At 47.5% G+C, this 20,711-nt stretch overlaps 1 protein-coding gene across 1 annotated transcript; it reads left to right on the forward strand.

Moving 5' to 3' along the window:
• Positions 1-566: 566 nt before the first annotated feature.
• Positions 567-19,139, forward strand: LOC128716143 (collagen alpha-1(V) chain). Its single transcript, XM_053811063.1, has 13 exons — positions 567-650; positions 8,246-8,467; positions 8,551-8,730; positions 8,857-14,300; positions 14,363-14,998; positions 15,331-15,384; positions 16,342-16,437; positions 16,520-16,596; positions 17,768-17,811; positions 17,876-18,005; positions 18,626-18,717; positions 18,879-18,943; positions 19,076-19,139. Exons 1-13 carry the CDS (start codon positions 600-602, stop codon positions 19,137-19,139), a joined length of 7,155 nt encoding a protein of 2,384 aa, XP_053667038.1. The 5' UTR covers positions 567-599.
• The last annotated feature ends 1,572 nt before the right edge of the window (positions 19,140-20,711 follow it).

Here is a 20,711-nt window from a genome sequence, read left to right on the forward strand (position 1 = left end):
GCAGGACCAACGGCCGGCTGGTGGACACTAAGGAGCGGCAGCGGTAAAGCGACAAATACGGCGGGAAATGCGTAAAGAACCAGGGTGCATAGGAAGTGGAAGGAAAGCGACGAGAAACTAACCGTGCTGTGCTAATCACACGACGTGCTAACGAGAGACGCTAACACACCGGCCAGCAACGCAGCACCGAACCCCCGTTTGCAAGATCCGGTTTAATTAGCACCCTACTTCCCTGCCACTGCACGAGAAGCGAGTCCTTTACTTACCGGTGCACCGTGTATCGAGGCGGCGAACGAGACGCGAACAGCTGCCACAAAGCTTCCCTCCGCCCCACGTCCCGGTACGCGTCCTCCCGATCGATTCTATCATTTTCCCCCGGCCCGTTGAATGCAGAGCGTGCAGGTGCAGCAGCAAGGACGAGCAGCAGCAACACCGGCGGCACGTCGTCCACGATCGCTAACCGCGCCCAGCCGTCGTCTCGCCCGGTACCACCGGAAGGCGGAGATCGCCATCTCTTCTCGCCGTCCAACCGGTGCCGCCGTGGTCGTCGCGCGTGATCCCCGCTCGATTCATCGCCGCCGTCGTCATTTCGGGGTAATATGGCCACACCGCCAACCGAAGGAGAAATCAGAGTGGGTCCCGGCCATCAGGTAAACGATGATCTATGTTACACATTCAGAGTGCGACAGAAAGCAAACCGGGAACGGCGAATCACCCTTCGGACGGGTGATGGCCTGGCCTCACATCCAGGACATGGGAAGGATGGATTTATGTTAGGGAGGAACAGAAGACGCAGGGAGTGTCAATCAGCTAATGCCGACACATACAGATTTTCATACATCTTGCTATCGTCGGCATCCATTTTTTTTTTTGGGGGGTATCGTTAACAACCTCTGGCCTTCTGTCATAATTTTCTCAGAGGAACCCCAACCCATAAATCAATTTGAAGATCGGAAGACATTTTCGAAACTGCGAAATATCGTCAAAATGGGTTCGAAATTGCATAGATTACTAAAAGCCGGTGGGGACGGATTGTCCGTTTCGTTTAAACTTTCCGAAACTAGTTTGGTTTCTTCCTTCCTTTCGCCAAGCAGTGCTTTTTTTTAGCATCGCGACCTTTTTTTTCCAGCGAAACGAATTAAATTTTGTTTTATTACATCGTGTTGCTCTCTCGGTATTGCCGCTTGTTTTGCAACTTTATTATCTTTACTATCTGTTTAGCTTAACAGTTCCACTTTTATGGTTCGTTTGTACAATTTATAGCGGATTCTGTGTGTTTCTATTTCTTTTTTTTTTGCTCCGTTGTACACTCCACGTTTATCTATCTCCGTCTTTTAGGAGAGCTGTTGCTCTGTTTTACGATGGTTTTCTTTATCGCACATACCCCTTTCTTAACCTCAGTGGATAGGTTTATCGTTTTACGATACGCGAACACCTTTTTGCATGTTTTCGAAGTGTAAATTTGTTTAAATATTACCTTTCAGTAGGGGTTTTCATTTCTTTTATCATATTTTGAGTAATATTTTGAAGCAGTTAGGCTAAGAGATAAGAAAGGTTATTATTTAACTTTTAATTTGGTTTTGTTGCTGGGTAATTATTCCTGTAAAATAAATTTAGTTATGAAAAATTCGTCACAATTGGATATACAAGGTCTATAGATCAGACAACCTTGTTCAGTTGCGATGGCTGCTCATTTCTCCATCGAAGCTAGGGATCGCTATAACCTCCCCAATTTTCTCATCATTTTTATGCGGTTGAGTGTCGCAATCTCGGCGACCCTGACGACCACCGACACTGTACCGTTCCGGAATCCATAATTCATCTCGTAAGCAGAAAGATACGACAAACAAAACCAAAAAAATGGCCGAATCCAACTGACCACTGCTACGGTCCCATACCATTTGTCGAATTCTTCGTCCCAATAAAAATCGCACAAGCCATCCCATCCCGTGACCAATTTCGGGCCCGCCAGACGGCGTCGACTCTCTCATTGCCCGTTGCTGTGGGCGCGGTGCTGGCGCGGTGGTCACGTCGGCAGATGAAAGATTTTTATTTTATCGCTTCAGTTTCGGTTCGGGGTGTCGGTCGTTCTTTCGTTTCCGGCCAACAGTTATTGGCAGGGTGTTTGGTTTTTTTTTTGGGTATTTCTTTTCGTTTCACCTCACCAACCTCTCTCTCCGGTTAAATTTCGGGGTTAGTAGTTATTGTTTTGTTTTTTGTATTGCGGCGGTTTTGTTTCCGAAACAAATTGTGTTATTTTTTTTTCATTTTTACCGCGTGTGTGTGTGCGCGTATGTTTACGATTTGGAACTCTGCGCCGGTAACAGTGCAGATCATGTTGATGGAACAGAAAAAAAACCGCACATATAAGTCTAGCATGGCCACACACACATGAACGGTTTGCCATCAACCCATTTTTCCATTCTTGGCCCGATTTCATGTGGAGTTTCTCAGCACACAGGCCCTCTGTTATCCCGACAACCAAACTTCTTGCCCCCTCCACCCCCCGGGGAGAGAGGATAGTAAAACCCCTTTTTCTTTCTGACCCCCCTCCAAAAGACCCAAGAAGCACAGCAACATCATCGCACACACTGAGAAGGAAAGGTTCCGCGCGGTTCTGCGCTGTTTACCGCGCGCAAAAAAAAGCGAAGGGAAAAGATGCCAGTTTCACACGTTTAACGGTCAATAAAAAGTCATAATTTACAAACCTTGGGGGGGGGGGGGGGGGGGGGTGGGGGGGTTTTAGGTTGCAGTTAAAATTTCGCTACGCGCAGCTAACTTCATTTTCATTCCGGGGTGTTTTATTTACACCGCCATGTTTGGGGGTTTTGTTTTTTCTCCTGCATCTCGAACCCGATCGGGGTGGAGGTTGTTGGAAGCGGTTTTTTTTTTTCGGTTACTGCCTTCCATTTATCGTTTTAACCTTACCCCAGTGGGTTGAAGAGGGGATTTTTTTTTTTGTAATTAAAATATTTTTGTTCTAGTAAGTGTGATGTTGCGAGATAAGCATGCACAAAAATTCCCTTTTTTTGTGTGTGTCCAAATCCCGGCATATGTAAACATCCTGTACGCGTGAGCGGAACGGAAAGCAAAAAGCAAAAAAAAAATGCTTTATGTTTTCTGTGTTGCACATTTTGGTGGCTTGGTCTGAACGGAAAACAACGTTGTTGAGCCCTTGAAAAGTGGAAAACGTTATGTAAGCACCGATAATTAGCAACTCCAATGCAAAAGTGGGTTGACATTGCTTTCAAACGAAACAAAACTCCCTTCCTTTGGGGAGAGGGGGTGTGAAAAGCTTAACAGCACTGTAACAATATCGGAGATTGACATAACATTCGATATGGTTCGGTTTTCATAACTTGCTGATAATTGTCCTTTTTTTTTTTTTTTTGTTGTTAAAGTGCACCGTTAATAATTTCTGCTAACAAAATTGTATTTTTATAAGTGTAAACAAAAGAAACAACACACACAAAAAAATCCCCCCATTCAAAACTTGGGGCCGAGCGCGAAAAAAGCGCCGCACAACGAATGTTATTAAACCCGTAAAGTGTAGGGCGCAAGTCTTTTCTTCGAAGTAGGCCATTTTTTTTTGTTGCCGTCCATTTTGTTGGGGCTGTTTTTTGTTACTCTCTGTGCATTCGTGCAAACGCGAGTGAATTAGTTTTTCACTCAACACAATCGTTATTCGATAAATTTTTCTACAAGTTGTTCACTTTTTGTTTTTAAATGTTTGATTCATGATCCTCCCCACACCACAACTCCCATTAAAGCTTCCCATCGCATTTGCACCTCGCGGGAAAGAGAGAAGAGTAAGAAAAAAGGGTGTTGGTCGGCGATGGGTGTTAGGTTTCGCCTCATGGTATAGGATGTAAATAAACAAAATATGTGTTACAAACCCGGAGGTGCATACACGCGCACCACAGTTCTGTTTGAAAATAATTAATGGCCGTTGTTTTATGATGTTTGAAAGGATCGAAAACACAACGTGCGCACCAAAACAGGCCCCCGGACAAGGGACCGACGTTGGTGGGCGATTGGGAGAGAAAGAAGGGTTGGTAGGTTGCGTCTTCTTCAAATTACCCATGCCATGACAGAGACCCCCCCCCCACAAAACTCCCCAAAAGGTCGTTCGCATTGCAAACGGGCGTAAATTTTCCAATTTAGTGGTGGCTCCGGTTCACTCTCTATCGCTCCCCCGGAACATATTTGAGTGTTTTAGTTTGTGGAAGGGAGAAGAGGTGGGGGAGGGGGGAAGGGGGATTTGCTTTCAGTTGCGCTTCTACCTCGTAAGAAAAGCCAGAAGCCATAAGAAAACGCACCACCGTAAATCCGATTTTCCCGCCCGCATTTAATGTGTGTGTGTGTGGAGCTTGCGTGAAGAACGGGTGCGATAACGGGAGGGAGGAAACGGGGAAATGAAAATCAATCCGACCGTTGAACGACACGTTATAAATGGAACTTTAAACCCCATTTGTTGTGTTGGTCCCCACACCTCCTCCATCTTTTTCCTCCCAAACCTTCCTGCACTGGCCAATGTTTATGTTTGACTCCCTCTAATAGGGTAGCTCAGGGATATCGACAGGGAGGGGGGGGCATTATTGAGAAAAGGCAATAAAAATCGACTGCCCTTTTTGGCCTGCAAGTGCGCGGGTCGGAACTGGAGGCTGAAAGGCTGAGAGCAGTAGTAGAGTGGCGACACAAAAGTGTTAAATATTTCACTGGCACAGATTAACGCACAAGCAATTGCTAGAAACATTTCTGTTTACATTTCTGGCAAACACTTTGCCGGTGTTGGCAGTACAGGGGTAATAAAGAGCATTTTTGGAGTATGAGCGATGTGCGTGATAGATTCGGTTCGAATGTAGCCAGTCTTCCTCTCCCCCTTTTTGCTTTACGCGCTTAAAGTTAATGCTGTTGACAAACGACCGACAAGGTGGGGTTTATTAAAGCCAAGAACGCCAAAGGAGTGCCCTCAACTTGGAAGGGTCGCTGTGACTATTTAAGTTTAATGTTTTCTTCCTCTATATTACTATCCGAAGAAGGTCTGTTTATTGTTTAATAATTGTTGTTTGATGACGTATAACAATATAACAACTTGCTTATGGACTAAAATCACCTCGTTGCGTTAAGATTAGATTAATTAATTACACTTCGGTACGGTGTGTGAGTGTGTGTCCATTTGGTGCAATCGTGTTCAGTAGAAATTGTACCGCTTGAAAATGGAGTCGTAAAAGAAATACAAATACAAAACTCGAGCAAAACGGTACCCATCCACCAGACAAATTGGCTCATCGTGATGATGATGGTGATGATGTTGCATTGTTGGGGTACTCTTCTTCAACCACATTTACCATCCTTCAACGCTGGCTGAATGTGAATTTTCACCAACAGTCACTCCGTTTTTGGCCGAGTTTTCCCCTTGCGTGCGGTACCCTGCCTACTGGCAGGCAGGAGAGGGGGAGTTGAGGAGTAAGGGCCTCGTAGTATGGCCACTGGTTTACCAACCGTTTCATTTTTCTTTATTTCAAACCACTTCATCTGCCCGAAAGAGCATCATCTTGTGGTTGTTTTTGCTCCTTTCATCGGTCACATACCCCGCCCCAAACGATCCTCCCCATACCTCTCCGTGTACCATTCTCGCCCAATGAGTTTTCTTTATGAGGGTCGGACACACGGTGGCCACCGTTCAGTTTTACCGTTTGCCTAGCGCCATTGTACCAAAACACGGTCGGTCGTAGCGGTAGCGGTCAGACGGTGTAGTAGTGCATCACCATCATCACGCACATAAGCGCCTTTCTTTCTTGAATGACCACAGCGCGGCCACAGAATGAACGTTGTTGATGATGAGATGAGTTTTTACCGAATGAAGAAGAAAGAAAACCCCCCCCCCCCCGCAACGGTCACAGGCAAAGGCAGGCGGGTCGTGGCGCTCGCATCAAGAAGAAGCGGCTCGTTCCATCCATCCATCCCATCTCTCTAGCCACGGGACGTAAAGGTGTGGGTTGTGTGTGCGCACCGACCGTCAATCTCACCTTTGAAATCTTTCCACCATATTATTGGCTTATTAGCCATAACGAAGCGATTTGAAATTAATTACGGACGGGCGAAAGCAAAAGCACGGGTAAACACATATTTGTACAGCGTGGGCCCCCTGCCCCCGGTGTGTACGGTGGTGGTGGGGCCCGGCCCGATCGTCTGCGTAAGATCTCTCCCGGTTAGCTTTAAGACGATCGACCCCAACGATGGAACGATGGGCGGAAATGAAGAAAAACACCACCCGTACAAGAGTAGGAAATGGTCATGGAAATGGTATACAATACACACACACACACACTTAAGCGTGTTTCACTCTAAAATGTACCGCCGTAGAGGGGGATTCGAGGTTATACTGTAGCTTCTGGAAAAGGGAAGGATGTGTAACGCATGTGATGAATGCGGTGGTAGATATGGTGGAATTAAACAAGAATTCTCCTCAACTCCAACCCAACCCGTGGGATGAGATGATCATGATCCGGGAAAATTGAAGAAACCCCGATCGCTTTCAATGGATTTGTGTCTGTGGTGGGGGGGGGGAGAGTGGTTGTTGCAGCCGCTACGTTGTGGGTGTGTGTGTGAATGAAAATGAGGAAATTGGAATCAATTTAAGCACCGCATAACAAACCCACCAAGCAGCACTTGGCTTGGTTGCTGTTTTGCCGGCGCCATGAAAAGGGAGCAAATCGTGCGATGGAAACTTCCTTTTGCTAATAGCGAATAACCGCCCTCGTGCGTTAAGGCGCTCGTAGTGCATTGTGTTTCGGTAGTGTTTAAATGAAATCTTTACTTGTGGTGGAATGTAGCCGTGGAAAAGGGGGGAGGGGGAGGGGGGGGCTGGGGTGTTGGGGCGGACATATGGTAAAAATAATTTACCTCGCAGCTGCAATTACACAGGGAAAATGGAAAATTAATCACTTCATTCAGGAGATTAAGCGTATGAACGGTCTCATTTTCGTTCTTCGTGCCAGCTCGGCGGAATCATCACATAATTTCCATCAGGGAAATTATATATTTTAGAGAATTTAATGTGTACCAACGTGGTTTCAAGTATTGTGATCAGCTACAAACACAATGCCGTAATGCTGGTGGAAGAGCCACTTCTTCGTATTGGGAGGTTGGAGTCGATTCTGCTGACATGTATGGTTTCCTGTGCGTACCTTCGTTAGATTTCTTTTCACTTAAATTTCACCGAAACAATCGCAATCGTCGAATAAGTGGCAAATAAATCACTAGCTGCAAGAGCATAAAAAAGATGCTTAGCTTCTCTAATACTTACCGCAGGTGGTAGTGTTACATTTCGCCTACTCCACAGTGCGGTGCTGTAGTAAACAAACCGTCCGTTGGGTGTGAGGCTTTCGTGCTGCTTTCTGACGTCTCTGAATACGGTACACGATGCTCTGCAAGCGATCAAATAATTAAATAATGACATCATTACACATGCCACAATCACGCGCATTAATTATATTTTGTTTCATTTCACCTTCATCATCTTTTGGAAGCTCCTCATTACGGCCCACACTTAGCACACTTAAAACATTGGCGACCGATTCCGTCTTCGCTGCATGGCTTTTCTCTTTTTAGCTATAATGACCTAACAACCGCCCCCTCTAACCAAACACGCCACGCAATACTGAAAACAAAACACGCGCATTGCAATGATTTTCTTCTGCGGCAGTCATAATTTTCTTCCTGTGTATATAAATGTATTGCCCCATTCGCGTACAATTTGTTTACTCTAATTTGATTAATTTGTGCAACACACCCATGCTCATTGAACTCGGTTACCACCGCAGGTTATTTTCAATGTTGGAATAAATTGGCCGGAGCATAACACCTCCGCGGTGTAAATGTGTAGCAATGCAATTGGTTTTGTTCAATTGGTTTCACACGTTTGCATAAGCTGTTCCGGATAAGAAATTTATGGATTACTTTCTCTACTACCTTGTGCTATTTCCGATAATGATATCGAAAATGCGTAAAATGCGTGGAGTTCGTGTGTAAAAATTATCAAACATCAAACGCGCTTTATTCACCACACCATTCTACTCTCCGAGTCCCACTAAACATCTTACCATTTTCACCAAACCCATCTCCTAATATACACCAACTCAACACTTAATTGCCACACAGCAGAGATGTGTACAATTGGTCGTTTAATATAGTTCATTACAAACATTGCTTGATGTATGCGTCTCATGTCACTTCACAGGCAACATTACCAGACTATCAACCGATCGAGAACTACCGCTCCGAGGACGATGAAGATCGCGACCTAGAGGATCCGAGATGGACACCCGGACTGTACATTGATAATGATTTGTTAATGTACCTGACCGCCGCTCGTTCAATATCCGCTTTTCAGGGTATGTGCGAGGAAGATGGTTGTATGGCAGCTAGTCGTGACGATACAACTATAAATGCGTTTGATGTTGTAAGTATCATCGGTTCCCACCATGCCGAACAACCGCCCATTGTCCTGTACGCTCTGATGCGAACTTTTGCCTTTACTTGCAGTTACACGACTCGGGATACGACGCAGGCAAAGCTCTAGAAGCGCTACTAAAGTGTCCCGTAACGAAGGGAATCGAGAAGAAGTGGACAGAGGAGGAAACGAAACGCTTCATCAAGGGTTTGCGACAGTTTGGGAAGAATTTTTTTCGCATCCACAAAGACCTATTACCACATCGGCCAACGGTAATGCTGGATTCTAGTGACTCGTTGGCACCTGTTGGTTGTCCTGCATTGAACTAAAAATTAATCTTTTTTTCCTAACCACTCCTCCCCTATGCTTCTCCCGCACACGTTTACTACACTGCGTAGCCGGAATTGGTAGAGTTTTACTATCTCTGGAAGAAGACGCCGGGAGCGAATCAGAACCGGCCGCACCGCAGACGACGGGCGAGCTCGCTCAGACGACGCAACACACGGACGAACAGTAATGCGAGTGGCACCCCGCCGAACAGCAGTGGTAGCAGCAGCAGCAGCAGCAACAGCAACAGCAACAGCAAGAAGGAACAGACCCCCGAGCGGACTGTGACAGATACCGGTTCGTCCCGACCGTCGCCGATCGGCAAGGAGGAGAACAGCTCCGTTACCGAGGACGACGTGAGCGAGTGCGACAGTGATTCGAGCGCCAACAAGGCGACCGCAGCTGCGGCGGCTGCAGCGACAGCCACCGCCAACGGTACCGGCGTTGGAGGCAACGGCAGCAATAGCAGCATCAGTAGCAGCAGCAGCAGCAGTAGTAGCAGCAGCAGTAGCAGCAGCAGCAGTAGTAGCAGCAGCAGTAGCAGCAGCAGCAGTAGTAACGGAAGTAACGGCGGCGTCGGCGGTTCCGTCGGCGTCGGAGACTTTACGACGACGGCCAGCAGCGGCGGCATTGGCGGGGGCACGGTCACCGGCGAGGAATCTCCGTCGAGGATGCGGACCCGCCAAAAGCCAACCAAGGAAACGAATGCTACCAATGCGAAGCGACCAAAGCGTGGCGGTACGGAGACCCCGGAACAGCAGACAGCAACCGGCACATCCGCCACCGCTGGTGGAGGTGCTGCTGGTAGCAGTGGTAATGGTACGGGAAGCTTGGACAGTCCGAAGACGCCAAGCAAAACGACGGGTAGTAGTGGCAGCAATAGCAGTAATGCTACCGGTTCGAGTGCTACCGGTGGAACGGTGGACGGTGGTGTCGGCGGGAAACATAGTTCGCAAAGCAGTAGCAAAGGAAAGGGATCATCATCCTCGTCCAGCGGTACAGGCAAGACGGAGACGACCCCAAGCAAGGGTAAAAAGCGTGCTAACGAGCTCGAGGTGGACGGCAACGATGAAAAGGATGGACAAAAGCGAAAGCGCGCGGACAGTCCAGCCGAGAGCCTCACGACAGACAGTCGGCCCGGTTCCGTGCTTGATGAGATGGAATCGGTTAGTGAGGCAGCTACAGAAACCAGCGTGGGCACTAGAACTACCGGCACCCCAACACCGGTTGGTCACGACCGGTTGCAGGGTGCGAATGCTGTCAATGCTGGAAATGGCCCAGGTGGGCCTGAAGGAAGTGCCACAAGTACGAAAGAAGACGACAAGGATCCGTTATCTCTCGGGCCACCGCTTGCTGCGGAACCGATGGTTACGGAATCGAACGAAAATAGTAGCAGCAGCAATACGACCACATCAACAGTCGCAAAGTCGTCATCAGGCGGATCAGAGGACAAAGATGATGATTCGAATGCGGGTGCTACAGGAGCAGTTGTCGCATCTGCGGTAGCAACGGTTCCGACCGCAGCGGACACTGCTAAGCTACCCGAAACGGAAGATATATCTCCACCGTCGACAGCGGCCACAACACCTGTTGCGACTCCGGCACCACCATCATCGGGGTCTGCAGTGTCCGGAGCGGATGGTAGCAGCGAAGCGCAACAGGGACCTCCATCGGCGGAAGAAGCAGCGACCGCAAACGGGACGAGTAGTGCGACTGGTGTTTGCAACACCACTGCGGAAGGCAAGCCGTGCGTAAACTCCATCGGTGCTGCTTCATCCAACGAACAAGAAATGGCCTCGAAGTTGGCAAATATGAAACAAGAAGCATCTACCACCGGTTCGTCGGCCGGTGCTCCGCCCGGTTCAGCTACATCGGTTGACTTCAACTCCAAAGATGTTTTCATCAAGAAGGAACCAAATGAGGAACCTGCTGCACTCGGCTCAGCCTCTGCCGCATCTACAGCTGCTGGCGAACAGACTGGATCTGGTAATAGCGGAAGTGCAGCATCGACCGGTGTTGTTAGTGAGCCACAGGATTTAAAGCTGAAAATTGAAGTAAAGTCGGAAGCAAAGTTGATGCCAGGAGGTGGCAACGAAGGGTCGAACCAAGGTACCGGTCCCGGTGCGGATATGAAATACGACCCAGAGAATTTAGTGATGAAACCATACGAAAGTCACATCAAATATGGTGGCCATCCTGGGGAAGATGGAATAAAATATGGCGAACATAAATATGGACCGCTACCACCACACCAACTTCCTGGTCCTGGTGAACCTCCGGGATTGAAGTATGGTCCTCCGGGTGGGCCACAGGACGAACCGCTAGAGTACGACATGAAACGTTATCCAGCGCACGGGCCTCCACCACCACCATCGGCTCAGGATGGTGGACCACTGCCACTGAAACTTGGCGGACCACCTGGACCACTTGCGGGTTCGGGAGCACCAGGAGAACCACCAGTGGGACCTCCACAACATATGAAGCTTTCCCAGTATCCACAAGATCTGACGAGTTTGAACCTGAAGTACCCACCCCCAGACGAGCGGACAAAGTTTGCCCCATCGCCTGCTTCGGACAGTGGAAGCGGAAGCGGTGTAGCTCCACCACCATCGTCAGTCGGTGGACCACTGCCTCTCATCCCGAAGAGTCATTACCCCGATCCAGCGCAGTTGAGCATGCTACGGCAGCATTACGAGCACACGTTTAAATATGATCCGATGGCGGCAGTAAAGTACGGTCCACCGGGTATGCCGCCATTCGGTGCGCCTCCCGGCCAACCCGGTCATCACCATCCGCACCATCCACTGGCGGGTACACTGCCGGGACAACCTCAGTCACAACCACAAGATCTGAAGTACCTTCCGCCGGAGGCGGTCGTCGCTGCCGGCATGGGTCCTCTAAAATATCCACCCTCATCAGTAGCGAACGATACTCCTACATCGCTCAAGAACAACAGCTTCTCGGCGGACAACCTCCTAAAGAGCAGTTCCTCAAGCAGTGGTGGAGGCAACGATTCGTCGAATCCGCTTGATGTTTCGGCTTCTGCCCGTCACGCTGTGACTCCCAATCAGGACAGTCAGGGTAGCAACAGCAGCTCGCAACCAACTGCACTTCATGGCAGCAGCAGCAGCATCGCTTCGCCGCAGTCCGGTGGACCACCGCCATCTTTACCACCCCATGGTGCTGGAACGTATCCACCGCCTCACGGACCACCACCACCCGGTCATCCAGGTCATATTGTAAACCCTGGATTGATGCCAACGCTGCTCGGATCCGGACCAAACTCATCGCCGATTCCACCGACATCTCAGCCAGGTGGGATACATCCGTCTTCGCTGGGAAGCCACCCGTTGGCCCACCCAGGATCAGCTCCCCCACCACAACTGCTACCAACTCCCCCGGGTTCCAGTCCGTACCAACCAAGCAATATGCATCGATCTGGAGGTCCTCCACCATCATCCGTACCAAGCTCCGTTTCGTTAGCAATATCCTCAAGTGGCAGTACTGCGCTGACCTCTACTACTGCATCCTCCACTGCTTCCTTGTCTTCAACATCGGTGACGTCACATTCGCCGGCACCTATGAGACCCTCGTCCGATAATGGACCGCTGGGTCTCCAACCAATGCCCCACCACCATCGTTCGGATCGCGACCGAGAACCATCTCGGCCGGGTGCGAACGATATGCCTCCCACCCGTGCTTCCCCAATCAATTCTCTATTGCAAGGAGTTCCGCCTCCACACGGTATTCTGTCGCATCCGCTTCCTCTGCATCTTGGACATCCGGGCATGCAACTACCTCCACACCACCCAGCAGCACATTTGGCTGGTCCACTAGGACACGCCGGACTATTACCACCCTCATTGGCGGCACACGGTGCGGGAATACCACTGCTTGGCGGACCGACACCTTCCGCGCTCGGAAGCTTAATGGAGGTGGCGGGCGCAGGGCGTCGATCGCCATCCTCCGGTCCGGGAAGTCTAGCGGGTGGACCTCATTCTCATTTGCCACCGACATCGATGCATCAGTCAGTCAGCTCTCTGGCGCAATCTCCATCAACTCCAACAGGAGCGGGCGGAGGACCACCATCGTCTTCTGCATTGAGTCGTGCCAGTCCCAATGTACCACCTGGTGGTCCGGGAACTCCCGGAGGATACCCCGGCCCAGGAGGGCATCATCATCGTTCCAGCTCACCTGCCAACTCTAACAGCTCTGGTCTTAGCCGCGCCAGTCCTATGCACCTCAGCCATCATCCTTCCACACCGGGTGCTGGTAGCGCAGGAGGAAGTGGCGGCTCGTCAGCAGCTGCCGCAGCCGCGGCAGCCGCATCGGCCGAACGGGACCGACAGATTATGCGACAGCAGAGTCCTCACATGACACCTCCTCCACCGTCTTCGTCTGCACCGTCGGCCGCTCTGATCTCAAGTCCGTTGAGCAAGATGTATGGTGGCCCGTCGGGACAGCGGTCACCACCTCCATCCCATCCTTTCCGGCCTGGTGCTTCGCCGCCGGTTATACGACACCCCCAGATGCCTCTACCTATACCGATGACGGGTCCAATGGCGGGTATTCCCGGGTCCGTAATGCACGCCTCGCAACCGTACCCTTTGATGCATCCGTCGCTGTTCAACCCGCACCATCACAATCCATTCTACGCTCCGTATCCGTACGGACCGGCTTACGGGCCCGGATTTTCGTACATGAAGCCCGGTGGCTCACCGCTTGATAATCCGATGCTTCACGGGCACCCGACGGCAATACCTCCACCCCGACCAGAAGACGCACCCGGAGCTGGCGGTCCAGGAGGAGGTATCCATGGTAACGCTGGTGAGAAATCAAAATCCTCCAGTGGTGGTAGCAAATCACAGCAGCCACAAACGTCATCCTCCTCAACGTCTTCGGTGTCTTCACTGTCTGGGTCGGGCGGAAATGAGCGATCGAAGCAATCTTCCTCGTCTGGAGGAAACGGTGGTCCCGGCAGTGGACATTCCAGTTCGTCCAACCAGAGTAGCTCTTCAGCAGGTGGACCACCTGGTGGTCCTGGTCGAGGTGGGCCTTCGCCTAGTGGCGCTGGTCCCGGAATGGTAGGCATGCCGGGAGGTCCTCCCGGTGGACACCCACTCAGTGGGAGTCCGTTTCATCCTGCCGGTCCGCCCCACCATCACTCCCCGTATGGTCCCCCACAGCCTCACAATCCGTTCATCGAGAACCAGTTGCCGCCGGTTGGTGGCGGTAAACCGACCAGTCACATGGATGCACTACGAGCCCACGCTCATGCAGCAGCTGGTGGAGCCTTAGGTCCACCACCGGGTCATCACCCGCATCATCATCCAGGTCACGGACCGCCACCACCGCCCGGACATCATCCTGCGCATCCAAACGAACCGGTGCACATCGAAACACTCGACATAGACCCGGATCCGGAACCACCGTCACCTGTCCACGACATGAACCGTGGTCCCAGCCCCGAGGCCAAACCAGATGATACCGAGTGCCATCGATCTCAGTCGGCAATGTAAGTATTGAATCTAGAATGTAGCAAAGAAAGAGTGATTATTAACGTTTCTTTACTTTTAGTTTCGTACGACGCTGCGATCGAGGTGATTACAATTCATGCACACGAACCGATCTCGAATTCAAACCAACGCCCGACTCGAAGCTTGCGCGCAAACGCGAGGAGCGCGACCGAAAGCTCGCCGAGAAGGAACGGGAACGTAAGGCACAGCAAGCGGCTCAGGCACAACATCAACACCAGCAGCAGCAGCAATCGCATCACCCATCGATGCAACCGCATCCACATCAGCCTCCACCACCACACCCGCATCATCCACAGCATCCGAGTGTGACGGCCCATCAACAAGCGGTGGCCGCTGCCCAAGCCCAACATCAAGCGGCTGCTGCCTCGGCAGCAGCAGCGGCGGCTGCAGCTCAACAACATCACCATCAGCAACAGCAGGCCCAACAACAAGCACAACACCAAGCACAGCAGCAGGCGCAACAGCAAGCGCAGCAGCAGGCAGGAAAGCCAGGCAGTGCGGGTGGAAGTTCAGGTGGATCGGGACCGGGTGGACCACCGGGTCCACCACCTCCTGGTCATCATCCAGGCCATCCATCACCAGGACAACAGTCGATGAAACCGGACATTAAACCATATCCAGACACACCGGCCCTAAGACAGCTGTCGGAGTATGCACGACCGCATGTTGGATTTAGGTATGGCACTGCGTTAAACGCTTAATTCGTCTTTTCCTTTTTCGTCCAGGGCAATTAAAGCAAGTTGCAAGCGCCCTACAAAGCAAAAAGCCTTCCTTCAAATTAACGATTAATGCTGAATGAATTTTCAGTGATTTAAGTTAAACTTATATTAACAAATTTCATATCAATTTTAGCGGTCAAAACTGCACATTCTTTCCCTATCTTATCCATTTACTTCTGTATTCCCGTTGTACTTTGTCGCATTTCCACTGCGGTGCGTACATTTTTCATGTTTTCTTTATTTTTCTTTTTCTTTCTCGATTACTATCTTGATCCGGGTTGATTTGTAGTCCTGTGGAGACGATGGTCCCGCCACCATACCATCCACTGTACAATAGAGAAAGGTATAATATATGGAATATTCTTATTTTCTTCTGCTTTTGCTTCATATTCTATGCTTTTATGCTGTGTTGTTTAAATATCGCAATCAACCAGAGGCATAAACACATATCTTTTTTGTTTTTTCTTTTGCAAGCATTGTTTAATGTTGTTTTTTTTCTGTTCAATTTTCTGCATCATCTATTACCATTCATTGTTCATGTGCTATTGATTTATCATTCTGTTCAGTACCTTGGAAGATTTCTTTCATGAAGAGTTATTTTTCTTTTGTTTCTAAATTTATATTGTCACATTAGTACGGTTAACATAGAGTACTGAACTTTTTGGTTTTACACAAAGAAGACGACCGCCTTCAGTGGTTGGATATTGTTTGCATAGTATCTTTCTACAAAACATGTGGCCCTATTTCAAGTGGCAGGCAATGTGGAAACATTGAAGTAGAATGATAGTATATTTTATCGATGTTTTATATTCGATTCCTTCCACTCTCATTTATCAAAATTCAATATCATTTTTTATGCACGATAGCTACAGGGAGTAAATAAGCACACAAACACACATACCTTGAGCATTATTCATTTTCACGGAAAGGTTACATAATTCATCCATATCATTCGTGTTTTAAAATTATGATCAAAGAAAATGTTTATCACATTGTTCGCAATTATGCATTTTGTTTAAGTAACTTAAAACAATTTATTTCGTCACCATTATACTCGATGTTTGTTCTAACTTGCTTAAATCAATTGGTTAAAAAATCGTGCTTCACTAACAAGAATAATTGGCTTAAATTTCTTTAAATCGCTTTTATCTTTCAGAGTTGCTTCCGTTATTGGGTTATGTGTTTGTTTGTGTGTTTATTGTGTTTAAATTTATTCTGTTTTTCCATATTTCCCCGACCGTGGTGCTTTCGTTCATAGAATGATATTGATCGATTTTTGCGAAATTTCTCCGATTAACAGGGACATCTTTTTTAGGGAATTTGAGGACCTCAAAAACCAGCCCGGCATGGGGCCTACACGACTGGATCCGCACTGGATGGAGTACTACCGAATGAGGTAAGACGAAAGACGACATGTTATGCTCTGGGGTGTGTAAATGGTTGTGCTAATACTAATTACTACTGTTCGTGTTTTACAGAGGAATGCATCCGTCACAGTTTCCCGGTCTTTACGGTAATCCTGCGGCGCTCGCACAGCTGGAACGGGAACGAATAGGTAACGTATCAAGCGCATGACACAAACCAGTTGCCGAGCGGTAACGGGAAACTGTTCCAACTGATACGGCTGTTTGAAGAATCAATCAACTTATGCTTTCTATCTCTTTACTTTATACGTCACATGTTTCTTACGTTTTCCTTTTTTGTGTTTCTCTTTTCTTCTTCCTCTCACACACGTGGGTACGATTTACGTGATCGAATGTACGAATCTTCCCGAACGCGTGTTGTGTGTGTGTGTGTATGTGTTTAATTTTCGCGATCGCGATCGCGTGCGGTGATGATCAACCATGAACGAATCTCTGCGACGACCGACCAACCGATGAACCGCGCGTGCTTTGCTGGGCGACCATCCTAATGCGTCTAATATGATTTATCATCTTCCTGAATGCTGATACACTCCATCTTTCCCCCGTCCATCCTTTACATAATCACGCGTCCTTATATCTTTATATGTGTGTTTGAATGTGTTTCTATCTTTACAATCAAAAATACAAACATCATCTGAATGTGGTGAAAATGCTCATAACCGTACCACTACGCCGATGCCGACAACCCCGCGGCCACTGCCAACATCTCTGCCACCCGCAACAAATCTGAACGCTAAACTGCGCCGTCTGCACTGTAATTGCAATGGGAAACTTGTTAAATGAAATCATACACAATTAACCAAAAACAAAAATCTTTTAATGAACCTACGAATCCCATACTTTATTTGTACGGTATACGGGGGGGGACCTATCGTCACCCTATTGCCCTTTTTTTGGTACTCTGACATGCGTACTATTTGTGCATCTTACGATTGTTGTCTTTCTTTCTTTTGTCTTTAATTTGTTGACCTGTTGGACGTATGGCTTGCGTACTTTTGTTGCACGGCCGGACGGTCTACTACACCATGATGATTGTGATTCCAACCAAAAAAAAAACAAAACAAAAACCTTTTTTCACGCCCTTTTCTATTTGCGATTTGGATGATACTGAAACCAACATCAACCTTCAACACTACCGATGATCCCATTGCGTGTTATGCCACTGGCCAACCTGGGGAAAAAAATGCTGGTCGTAACGAAACGAACGAATTGCTGTTCTGTAAACGATAATCCAAAAACTTGCACGAAATGCGAAAATGATGCAAACGAAACGCAAAAACAAACCAAATGATCGACACACAGGCTTGCCACCGCATCCTGTTGGGCTGGATCCATCCGATCCGATGGTACGTATCAGCATCGAAACGTCAATCATGTTTTATGTTGTTGGTTTCTGTTCACTTGTTACAGTTGCGCTTGGCTGGCGAATATCATGCACACTCCCATACGCACTTGCACTTGCATTCGCAACAGCAGCAAGACTCGGCAGCAGCGGCGGCGGCGGCAGCGGCAGCGGCGGCAGCAGGGTTTCATCTACCACGTGAGTTTGTATTGCAAAACGAAAAAAAAAACAAGAACACGAAACTAAATCAAAAATCTAAATCCCTCAAACACCATTTTGTTGAAACTCCATCTCGCCACAATCCATCAGCCATGTTGCTCTCCTAGTAAAATGCAAATAAAATCCAATCCACACGCCCAATCCATCCATTATCCTGTGATTTTTCCCATGTCACGTATCAGCTGTTCCTCAATTGTTTGTCTCCATCTATTCACAATCGCTCATTTATCGCTTGATCGCTAGAGCCGACTGATCGTTCGTGGGTGGTATAGTCATTAGATTGTTTCTAGTACCGAATTTGTGCCGGGCTCGAGTAAATACATTCGGAAAAGTGGTTTTCATAGAAGAATCGCGTACATTATCTCTGCCATTAAAGTTAGCTTGGTTTTATTAACATTATATAGCAAATCATCAGCTTATGTCGACGACCATTGTTCGAATTTTACTTTCGCAACCCATTCTTCATTCTCAGCCTTGCCATTTCTACGTCTAACCGATTTGCTCATATTTTTTATTTGTTATTCTGTTACATGTTTCCTGCATCGATTGATCTACGGATGGGATGCTGCTTTTGCTCTTCAACGCACTTCATTATGCAGCCAACGTTCCTCCGTATCCACGACCGAATGTTTTAATGCCGAGGGATCCACATTCGGAGGTGCTTTTGCGTATGTCCTATGATCCACTGCAGGTAAGCACTTGGACCACTACCACCAGGAAGGGTATATGGTTTTTAGTGTGTGATTAACGTTTGAATCCACCTTCACGAAACATATCAGCTCTGTCCGAATTTGTGCGATCAGAGAGCTGGCCTATTAAAATCGATTTAATTAACGCAATTTCTTCCACCAGGCCGCTGAATTCCAACGACAAAGTGCATTAGACCGGGCCCAATCGCTCCATGAGCAGTACATGAGGTATTTGTAATGACATATTTTACAACAATCCATAAAAATAAAAAAAAAATATTGGAATGTAGCTTTCAAACTACATGAATAATAAAAATTATGTTTAATTGATTGATGTTTTTGTTTGTTTTTTTTTTACAGGCAACACGAGCGTGAGATGAAGGTGCGTGCTTTGGAAGAGGCGGCACGGGGCGGCAAACATTAAGAATTGTTTTAACCCAACAAAACAGTTGTGTGCTCCTGGCCGCAGCCGTTAACTGTGAGCGATGTTTAGAGTGTGAGATACATGCAATACACACCGCCAGATTTCCATCGGTTCATTCAACAAACACACACTAACACCACTGGTACCTTTTTTGCAGTGTAAAGCTGTGTAGATCACTTACATCCCTTCCTGATTTCTTCCCAATTTGACCAAAAACAAAACAAACAAACAAAAATGTTAAAGCAACACTAGATTGATACAAAAACTATATACATATTCATCTATATAGTGGATAACGATATGTATGTCCAGGCAATGGATGTCGCACCGAGTGTTAAAACGCATGCAAAGAATTAGGTTTGATCAGGCAAAATGATCGGGTACATATGTTTCGTCATGTCGGACGATTACGGTAGACTTAAACTTTAGTCTTTTTTCTCTCTTTGATTAGATTATTAATATTATTATGACTTTGTCAGCGTAAGGTAGCCAACTAGTTCGATTGCCCCGCCGCCGGGCACGGCCCCTTTTGACGATGTAAATATTTAAACAAATATGGTTTAGGTTCGCATTTGATAACTATATCCCAATTTTATCGATTTAACCTTAGTGACTAAGCTCTAGTGTACGCTACATTAATTTTCGGTGCCCCCTTATTTGCTGTAAAATGACATACACTCACACACCTTGCTCTTGCTCGATGTTATTGTGGATAAAAAATATTTTATGTTTTAGTCCATAATTTAAACTAGTTCGCGAAGGTAAAGCAATCAAGATGCACACAACTGCTCAGAGCGTTTCGTCTGCCATTAAAACAAAAAACACACAAAAATGAATATATTCTCCCCAATAAATGCTGCCGAGGGTTACACTGAAAAAAGGCGGGAAGGAATGATAGTGAGAAGTCTGCGAGTGCTAGTTCATTTTAATTACTCTTTCCCACTTGTTTTGTTGGATTCTCATCGAACGGTAGATCCACGGTTTCGTTTTATAGCAATCATATTCATGTGCATTACATAAAGGAAGGGAGCACATTTAACATGGTTGCAAAATAAAGGAATAGCCAGTTGAAGTTAATCATCGGGCATCGGGGAGGGATAACATCAGCAGAGATATTTTGTGCGGTAACAAATGCAATGGGGTACAACAAAAGTGAACAAATGCGAATGGAGCAAATACTTCTGCAACGTGTAAAAAGAGAGATAATGCGATGTAAACAACAGAAAAACAACAATATTAGAATGTAAGTAGAAAACGGTATATATTATATATTTTATATTTATGATGAAACGAAGAAAAGATACAATTATACACCTTCAGACAGAGGAAAAACGGATCCGAGGCAACGTTTGTTGCCCACAGATCATGTAGTGATTCCGCCGCACGCCGGTGCACCATTGTTCGCTGCCGATCGGGAAAAAGGGAAGAAAATACAACCGAACAATTAACTGAACGCACATACCTTTTAGCGTTTTGTCCTCCCAACTGTACACAAATGGAACCATGTTTAGAGTAGTGACATTATTGCACGGGTAGTTTAACAAAACAAACGGCAAACAGGAAAAACGAGGA

The sequence above is a fragment of the Anopheles marshallii genome, chromosome 3 (assembly GCF_943734725.1).
Source record: "Anopheles marshallii chromosome 3, idAnoMarsDA_429_01, whole genome shotgun sequence".
Classification (NCBI taxonomy): domain Eukaryota; kingdom Metazoa; phylum Arthropoda; class Insecta; order Diptera; family Culicidae; genus Anopheles; species Anopheles marshallii.